Source organism: Helianthus annuus, chromosome 11 (genome assembly GCF_002127325.2).
Source record: "Helianthus annuus cultivar XRQ/B chromosome 11, HanXRQr2.0-SUNRISE, whole genome shotgun sequence".
NCBI classification, from domain to species: domain Eukaryota; kingdom Viridiplantae; phylum Streptophyta; class Magnoliopsida; order Asterales; family Asteraceae; genus Helianthus; species Helianthus annuus.
Genome location: NC_035443.2, coordinates 66,960,062 through 66,969,526, shown reverse-complemented (window position 1 = coordinate 66,969,526; position 9,465 = coordinate 66,960,062). Strand labels below are relative to the sequence as shown.

At 32.3% G+C, this 9,465-nt stretch overlaps 1 protein-coding gene across 1 annotated transcript; it reads right to left on the bottom strand.

The window, feature by feature from the left end:
* Positions 1–4,819: 4,819 nt before the first annotated feature.
* On the bottom strand, positions 4,820–9,057 carry LOC110921049 (calmodulin-binding protein 60 B). Its single transcript, XM_022165314.2, has 8 exons — positions 8,912–9,057; positions 8,760–8,826; positions 8,557–8,609; positions 7,285–7,766; positions 6,603–6,763; positions 6,320–6,520; positions 6,043–6,217; positions 4,820–5,513 (listed from the first exon to the last, which is right to left on the bottom strand). The coding sequence occupies exons 1-8, from the start codon at positions 8,998–9,000 to the stop codon at positions 5,113–5,115; spliced, it is 1,629 nt and encodes a 542-aa protein (XP_022021006.1). The 5' UTR covers positions 9,001–9,057; the 3' UTR covers positions 4,820–5,112.
* Between the last annotated feature and the right edge of the window lie 408 nt (positions 9,058–9,465).

The following is a 9,465-nucleotide window of genomic DNA, read 5'->3' as shown; positions in this document are numbered from 1 at the left end:
AGAAGAAGAATAGAGGAAAAGAGTTTGGCGCCCATGAGTGAATTATCTTGATTAAGAGGGTGTCCACATCACCCAATTGATTGGTCAAGAATAGGGCATGTGGCAAAGTTGAATTGTTTTAGTATAATAGATAGATTAATTGTTCAACATGATTGGTGGCATGATCCTTGTCAGTCACATGCCTCACTGTAATACTCCGCATGTGGAAATTGAGGGTGTGACAGAAGGCCCAGATTTTGATCTTTGAACAATGATGATTTCTTGTTATGAATGCAATAACAAGTGCAGGATCCAAGTTATAGCACCAAACCAAGCATTAAACAATCAAGAACACCAAGATATACTCAATAAACTTCCATATATTGATTTTGACAGAGTTTTGTTATAGGTTACACAAGGTGCACACTCAAAGCTCCTAAAACTCTTAAAACCTTTTTGTCTAAATGACAACTGTCGTTTATATAAACAACATCAGCAACCCGAACACATTGGGTCAGGTCCAAACGACACATAATATCGTTTGGTGATTCCAACGATAAGCTCATTCCAAACAACAACCAATGTTGTTTGGATTTCTATATGTCGTTTGTAATGCATTGTACAAATCAAACGACAGGAGGATGTCGTTTGACTTTGGTCAACTTACACAAAATCAAATATAAACAAACTTTAATCGTTTAAACAAAAACCGAAAGCTATACATTAAGACTAATTACAAGCTACAGACAAAAATTGCATCACCAACCTTTTAAATACATATATAATACAATGAAAGACTTTCAATATAACCCATTATTGTCTATATATTAAAAAGAAAACGTAATGAACAGTGTTTTAAGTTTTTTTTATGTTTTATTATTTTAATATTATATTATTATAAAATTGTTATTTTCTTTACCTTTTAATCTTATAAGTTTGGTGTGAATCAGTACTTGTATCGAAAATTTCAGTTCGTTATCGGTACATGAAGGTAAAAACCAACACCAGCCTGAAGAAAACGTAATGAATAGTGTTTTTAGTTTTTTTTTATGTTTTATTATTTTAATATTATTATAAAATTTTTATTTTCTTTACATTTTAATCTTATAAGTTTGGTGTCAATCGGTACTTGTATCGAAAATACCAGTTCGTTATCGGTACATGAATGTAAAAACCAGCACCTGCCTGATACATAAAACGCCAAAAGTCGGTACCGGATTGAGTTTGATAGTCTTTTAGTTCGATAAGTTTGGTACTGCTACCCAGTACCATTTACTCATCCCTGATCATAGGTACCGTACGAACAACAACGATATCGTACAACTTTTTTTTAGTTTCAGGGGTAGGGATGACCTCGGTGCCAACTGATACCCCGGTTACGGTATCGGTATATGAAGATAAAAACCTGAACAATGTTTTTTAGTTTTTTTTATGTTTTATTATTTTAATATTATTATAAAATTCTTATTTTCTTTACCTTTTAATCTTATAAGTTTGGTGTCAATCAGTACTTATATCGAAAATACTTGTTCGTTATCGGTACATGAAGGTAAAAACCAGCACCAGCCTGATACATAAAACGCCAAAAGTCGGTATCGGATTGAGTTTGATAGTCTTTTAGTTCGATAAGTTAGGTACTGCTACCCAGTACCATTTGCTCATCCTTGATCATAGGTACCGTATGAACAACGGTATCGTACAACTTTTTTTTTTAGTTTCAAGGGTAGGGATGAGTTCGATGCCAACTGATACCCCGGTTACGGTATCAGTATATGAAGATAAAAACCGGTAGCGAACCGGTACCAGGAACACCAAACGTCAGTACCGAACTGGTATTTAGGTTCTTTCGGTTCAGGAAATTCGGTACCGGTACCAATTACTATTTGCTTATCTCTGACTACGGGTTTCTACCGAACAACATCATTACCATACAACTTTTTTAGTTGATATTTTTTTCAGTTATTTTTTAGTGTTTTTTTCTACATTTTCTTTTTATTCTTGTCAGCGGTTCCGTGTGAAACGTGCTCGTAATGATTTCAAACACATATAAACACAGAGTAAATAACAAAAGAAGTTGGCCGCAACACGACAACTATTTTTATAACTAGTTATTTTTTAATTTACCCTAAAAGTAGATTTCATTGAGATAATACTAGGTTATAACCCCGTGTATTACACGGTTGAATAAATAAATTTTATATACTAAATAATAAAATAATATTTCTTTAAAAACCTTCTTTATTGCACGGGTTGAATAAATATAATTTTATATATCAAATAATAAAAAAAATTATATCTTTAAAACCACGTGTATTACATGGGTTGAATAAATGTAATATTGTTTACCAAATAATAAAAAAAAGTTATATCTTTAAAACCCTCGTGTATTACACGGCTTGAATAAAGATGATTTTATATACCAAAAAATAAGAAAATTATATTTAAAAAAAACTAATGGGTATACTCGGTACACGATAGATATGGTGATTGCGGAGATAATTATTGAAAAGAAAATACAGTGGTCAAACATGTTATTCAAGAAGCAAATAAGCAGCCATTTGAGTGATAAAATATAAATTATATTTAAAAATCCCGTAATAAATATAATTTTATATAAAAGTAATATTGAAATTATATACAATTTGTTTAAAATTACGTAATAAAATAGATATAATAATTTTTTTAATAATGAAAATAAAAATAAATAATATATTAATACAAAGTTTGATTTTAGTGATAAATAATTTGGTTATTTAAAAATATCTTAAATTAACAATTTAAATTTAAGAATAATATTTTATTAGAAAAATAGAAGTATTCTATTCGACATTTAAAGTAGAACAAGATTTAATATTAATTTTTGTTTATTTGGTAATCGAAAAGAATAAGAGTAAGTTTGTATATTACAAATAAAAAGTTTATGTTTGTCATATGATATAGAAAATTAAATAAATAATATTATAAATGTTATATTATAAATAAAAAGTTTGTGTTTGTCATATGATATACAAAATCAAATAAATAATATTATGAATGAGAAGTATATATTAAATTTAAATTAAATAATTATCTATAGTTAAGTAGAAGAGATTAAACAAAATAATATTTAGTAGAAGAGTTATCTATAATTATTTAGAAGAGATTAAATTAAATAATAATTATCCATAAGATATTAAACTAAATAATATTTCGTAGGGGGGTTATTTATAATTAATAAAAAGAGATTAAACTTAAATAATAATTATCTATAACACATGACCTAATATGATGACAAGTGTCCCAAAGTTGGTTTCTTTTATTATATAGTATAGATATCGATAATAAAACAATATATATTTAAAAATCTCGTTTATTACATGAGTTGAATAAATGTAATTTTATATATTAAATAATAAAAAAGTTGTATTCTTAAGAACCCCGTATATTGTATGGGTTAAGTAAATTTAATTTTATATATTAAATAATGAAAAAAAGTTACATTTTTAAGAAGCTCATGTGTTATACGGGTTGAGCACATGTAATTTTATATACTAAACAATAAAAAGTTATATCTTTATAAACACTATGTATTATATGGATTGAATAAATCTAATTTTATATACTACATGATAAAAAAAGTTATATTTCTTAAAAACGCAGTGTATTAGACGAGTTGTATAAATGTAATTTTGTATAGTAAAAAATAAAAATGTTATATCTATAAAAAATCTTGTTTATTACACGTGTTGAATGAATCTAATAAAAATTTATATCTTAAAAAAACTAACAGATATGCTCGATGATGGATGGGGTGATTACGGTGATGGTTCTTATAAATGTCACGTAAACATAGTGATTACCGTATTTGAGTTGAGAGTTGAACACGAAAATAAAAGTATAGAACCAATAAACATTGATTAATATTTTTATTTACCCCTTATAAGCATTTTTGAAATAGCTTCTAACCTTATCTACTTTAGTTTAATAAAATAAATAAACTATGTACATAATATTTTAAAATATTAATTACATTATCTCCTATACGAATTGTTTAAATTTATATTAAATTTAATTTAATTTTATAGTTATCTTTTAATTAATATTAATTATTTAAAATAAATAGATGGTTTCAATTAATGACATGTGACCTTCCATTGGTTTCTTTTTTATTATATAGTAAAGATTTGTTATATAAAATAAAATACAGAAGGGAAAATTAAATATCTAACACATCAAGCATGCCTATGGGGTGTCTTAGGCCTGTTTGTGAGCTTGAGGTAGGCGTCCTTGGGCTAGGACATTCCTTGCAAATCCGTTGGGTGTCATCTTTAGTAAGGGACTGATTGGGCTAGGGCATTCCTTGCAAATCTATTGGATGTCATCTTTGGTAAGTGACAAACAAAAACGAGGTGATAATGCATCCGTTTTTATTAACAAGTAAACCCAATCTGTTTAAATCCAAAAACTTTAGGAGAGCTATACAGTTCGTTTAAGTAAGTAGGTTTGATCATTTTGCTAAACTACTTTTGTTCTATTTATCTTATAGCAATTATCATCATATTATGGGCTTTTACTTCTTATATATGTGATTGACGAATTTATATTATAGGGCGGGTAGAACCCGGTTTTTTATCTCACCGATGGCCAAATTACTTTTTAACATCCTCGGAGACAGCCTGCACAAAACCTAATCATTTACCCGGTTCAACCAACCTAACCAATCAACGTGGACAGTTTGGTTTGCCTCTTTCTTAAACCGTTGTTAACGATTCGAGTCAAAACTTAAAAAAAATAAACTAAAAAAAAAAAAAAAAAAAAAAAAAAACATATGCAGCAGCGGCACCCAATGTAATCATATATACAATTTCACAACAAAAGCTTTTATTATATATATAAAAACTAGCTTACATTACATTGTAAAAAGCATTAAAACAATGGCGATCGCACAGACACAGATCCAGCCACAAAAACATACCCATCCAGGAGAAACTTCCCTCCTAAACCTTTGGTACAACTGCTTTTACAACTAATAATCTTGCATTCATTTTACAAACATTTAAAAAATTAAGAAATTCAAAGAACAAATAAACAAAGCAGCTTAAGTTATTACTTCTAACCCATTCAAGGTAACCTATACCCAATAACCGATTTAGATCAGAAATCGAGATATCGATAAGGATATCGATAAAACTTTGCCACTTTGGTTGCATGAAAAAAGAATTTCACGACCGCCCGAAGCTTGCGCCACCTTCGTTGGGCGGCCCGTGAGAAACAGATGCCAAAATCAGAGGAAACACTAGTTATATTTCCTTGCCATGATGATGGCCCGACTTGATAATCGAAAGCGGGTCCTAGCTCATCGGACACCACACCCGAGCCTGAACTTGATCCTTCACCGTAAGGACTGATGCTAAAATCTTTAAATGTAAAGCTGTTCCTTAGAGCCGGAGAAAAGAACTGCAGTGCAGAGTTATCTGGTATGTAGAGCTCTGATTGGCTGTTGTTATCTACACCGTACATGTATGAGGGTGCGGCCAGCTGCAAGTGTGGTTGATCTGTACAAAACAGTCTTAGTATCAGTGAATGCACACGTACTTGGGTCAAACGGGTCATGTCTAACAGGCTTGGGTCAAACGGGCCACTTTAAAAAACAGGTCAAATTAGTTTGGGTCAAAACGGGCCATGTCTAACAGGCTTGGGTCAAACGGGCCACTTTAAAAAAGGCCAAATTAGTTTGGGTCAAACGGGCCATGTCTTACAGGCTTGGGTCAAACGGGCCACTTTAAAAAAACAGGCCAAATTAGTTTGGGTCAAACGGGCCATGTCTAACAGGCTTGGGTCAAACGGGCCACTTTAAAAAACAGGCCAAATTAGTTTGGGTCAAACGGGCCATGTCTTACAGGCTTGGGTCAAATGGGCCGCTTTAAAAAACAGGTCAAATTAGTTCGGGTCAAAATGGGTTGGGTCAGAGGGGGTTCACAATGGACAGAAAAGAAAAAATATCTTAAATTTTGACTGATTTATACGAGAAATATTACACTTCATATATTTGAAAAAAGAAAAAGAACCTTGATGAATACATACCTAGTTGCATAAGTGGAATATTAACATTCTGCAGAACCAAATCAGCGCCACTTCTAGCAGGGCCACCGAGCAAACCCGATGTAAGAATAGGGGATCCAAAACCCGACAGATCATCCATCGGTAACATCCCATCTAAATTCTTGTAAAATTGCTGCTTCAAAGATTCCACCAGAGTCTGCACACCACACAAAAAAAAGGAAAAAAAAAATATAAATATCGCTATTTAATCACGCCTTTATAACAACAAATTATACCAAGGCTGGGACCGAACACAAACCATCTGAAAAACCGGAAGTTCTTCAACGGACAAGTAGTTTTGGCCGTCAAATGTGGCCCCCACAATCTTGAAAATCGAATTGAACAAAAGAACAATCCCTTCTGCCCCACAGCTATACATATACAACTTGTCATCTAAAACACAATCTTTCGCATGCTTGATGATCGTCTCCCATGTCTTGTTACAGGATACACCAAGTATCTGAGTTATTCGTGACAATATCAGTCGGATCGTTCATGGAAACTTCATGTGAAAATAATTAAAACTTTAAACGTTAACTTACGTTGCGTAGTGAGGACTCGTTAGTAATGTACATTTGCATGAAGTGTTTTACTGTACATATTCCCTTTAACCCCAATCGCTTATGAAAGGCACCGTCTTTTGCAATCTTTTCTAGCCGCCATATGTCATCACCTAAAGCTGGAGGATGGTGCTTTTTGTATGCTGAATCAAGAAAAAAATGTTACAATATTTTTGGAATAATATGGTCTTTGTAATCATAATTAACACATTCTTTACTTACTAGATCCAAACAAATAGATAAATAGTGTTAGGTGTCAGCTCAATCCGGCTTATGTTTTATCTCTAACGGGTCAAACAGGGTTGAAGCCATCTTAATCACTTTATGTTAAAGGTTAATTTTTTTTTTTTTTGTAATAATACGGTCTTTGTAATCATAATTAACACAATCTTTACTTACTAGATCCAAAAAAACAGATAAAAAATACGGGTCAGCTCAATTTGGCTTATGTTTAATTTCTAACGGGTCGAACAAGTTTTAAGCCATCTTAAATCTTAATCATATTATTAAAAAAGTTACATTATTTTGTAATAATACAGTCTTTGTAATCATAATTTAGCACATTCTTTACTTACTAGATCCAAAAAAAAAAAATTAGTGTTACGGACTTACGGGTCAGCCCGATCTGTTTTGACCCGTAAAGAGGCAAACAAGAGAGACTTACATTCTCCACGATGATCTTTCACCATGAAAGGCCCGCTGACTGCTTCTCTAATTCGCTCTCCAGAAATGGCACGTGCACCTAACCGGAATGTCCTGCTTCTCCTCCAGCTCGAGTTATCGGTAAAGAAAACTTCACCTAATTCTCCAACTCCATCTTTTAGAACCACCGCCAGTTCTCCGGCCACTAGCGGTCTTTTACCGTCTCTAGCACATATAACTTTGGCCTCGAATTCCTTCTGAGACCAATCTTCATCATCATCAACGGAGAAATCACCATCAAGTGGAACGATTTGTACCTTTGATGAACTTAAGGGTCCCGATGACACTATTTGATTAGATTCGGTATCGAATAGGACTAGTTTAACTGCACTATTGTTCTCAGATTCCACCTTGGTTCCTGTGAACAACATCTGAGGCAACTTCGTTTGAAAACGAAGCTGCAAGGATGTCGTGCCACATGGTTCAAGTGCACTAAAGGGAGATCTGTCACATATATGAATTTAAAAAATGTTACAAAGAGCATATCCAATACAGGAGCACGCGCATACACACACACATATACAATATATGTGTATATATAGTAAAGTATTCAGTTAGAATCACAAATAATGCGATAACTGCGAACACCAATCTAAAAACTTATTTTTTTTAATTGAAAACTAAATGAAAAATGAACAACAAATAGTGCGATAACTGCGAACACCTATTCAACAGAGAATTATAACGAATCTACGCGTGTGTAGATGTTTATAATATATGAATACACATAAACTTATTAGCACATATGCATATATCAGTTCAAGTATATTCACATAACCATGAATCCATGATGTATTTTAATGGCCATGTTAGAAACTTAGATAAATACACAAAGAGTAAATTACGATTTTGGCCCCTGTGGTTATATCACTTTTACCCTTTTAACCCAAAAAAGAATTTTTTAACATCTGAGCCCCCAACCTCTTTTTTCTAGCCATTTTGGCCCCTAACACTAACCCCATCCATTAAATGTTAGGGGCCAAAAGGGTTAGAAAAAAAGACGTTGAGGGTTCAGATGTTAAAAAATATTTTTTGGGCTAAAAGGGTAAAAGTGATATAACCACAGGGGCCAAAATCGTAATTTACTCATACACAAATATAGAATCTTAAAATGGATGACTACAGAAATAAATAAATGTTGCAAATTGGTTCTAGCAGTTCTGATATAAACATGCCCCTGTAATCCTGTATATATATATACACACACTAAATCTAAATAAGATAAAGATCTAACCTTGGTGATGAACAGCAGAAGCTTTGACATGCACGCTGCACCTCGTCTCGCACCTATCAAACAAATTAATAACATGTAAACTATAAATACATGAAAGCTTGCACAACATAAAATGTTCAAAACTGCTAAAAAGTTTAAAAAACAAGTTAGAAAGATGTTAAAATCAACTTCTGATAATCGGATCTAAATAGAAAGATTCTTACCCATCCCCGAATCAGTGGTTCCAAAGTCGACGCTAAGTCTTGAGGCGAAAGCCCATGCATCACATTTCTAGCAAAACATCCAAGAAAACTTATGAATAAATGAAAATAAGTAATAAAAATAAAAAAAAATTAATAAAATCTTAATCACTTACTTAGATGAGAGAATCTTTTGTTTGGATTTATGATTAAGAACTTCATAATCATAACCATCCCCCTCATCAAATGGTCGTTTTAGTACCATGAAACACCAAACAAATGACCAATTTATGAACAACCTTAAGATCAGTTAATGGTACATAAATAGAATCTAAACAGCCAAAGACATAACCATATTTATAGCAAAGGTGAGTGGAAACTTCATTGAAGCTTCCAAGTCAACCCAAAATTATATAAAACCATGAATAGTATAACAACTACGTGTAACACAGTGTGTAGTGTGGGCGGGTGTGGGGTTATCATAAAAATAACGTACCTTTGGATTTTCCAACTTGTAAAGTGCATTGGATACACCACCAAATCATTTTCTTGCCATTTAATTAAGATTTTTCCAACAAGAGTTGTTGTTAACAATAATAATAATAAAACGAGTTGGGGTCTCACTGGAAGCAGCCTCTCTATTCCTACGGGGTAGAGGTAAAGCTGTCTACATCTTACCCTCCTCAGACCCTACCTTTGTTTTGCTATTGGTAGGATTTACTGAGTATGA

What these genes read in the sequence shown, in the direction of transcription:
- LOC110921049 (XM_022165314.2), bottom strand. Translation starts at nt 9,000, where the DNA reads ATGGTACTAAAACGACCATTTGATGAGGGGGATGGTTATGATTATGAA. An exon ending in CAAAAGATTCTCTCATCTAA is followed by an intron (nt 8,827 to 8,911) that starts GTAAGTGATTAA and finishes ATGTTTTGCTAG; the next exon opens with AAATGTGATGCATGGGCTTT. An exon ending in AACTTCCGGTTTTTCAGATG is followed by an intron (nt 6,218 to 6,319) that starts GTTTGTGTTCGG and finishes TGTGGTGTGCAG; the next exon opens with ACTCTGGTGGAATCTTTGAA.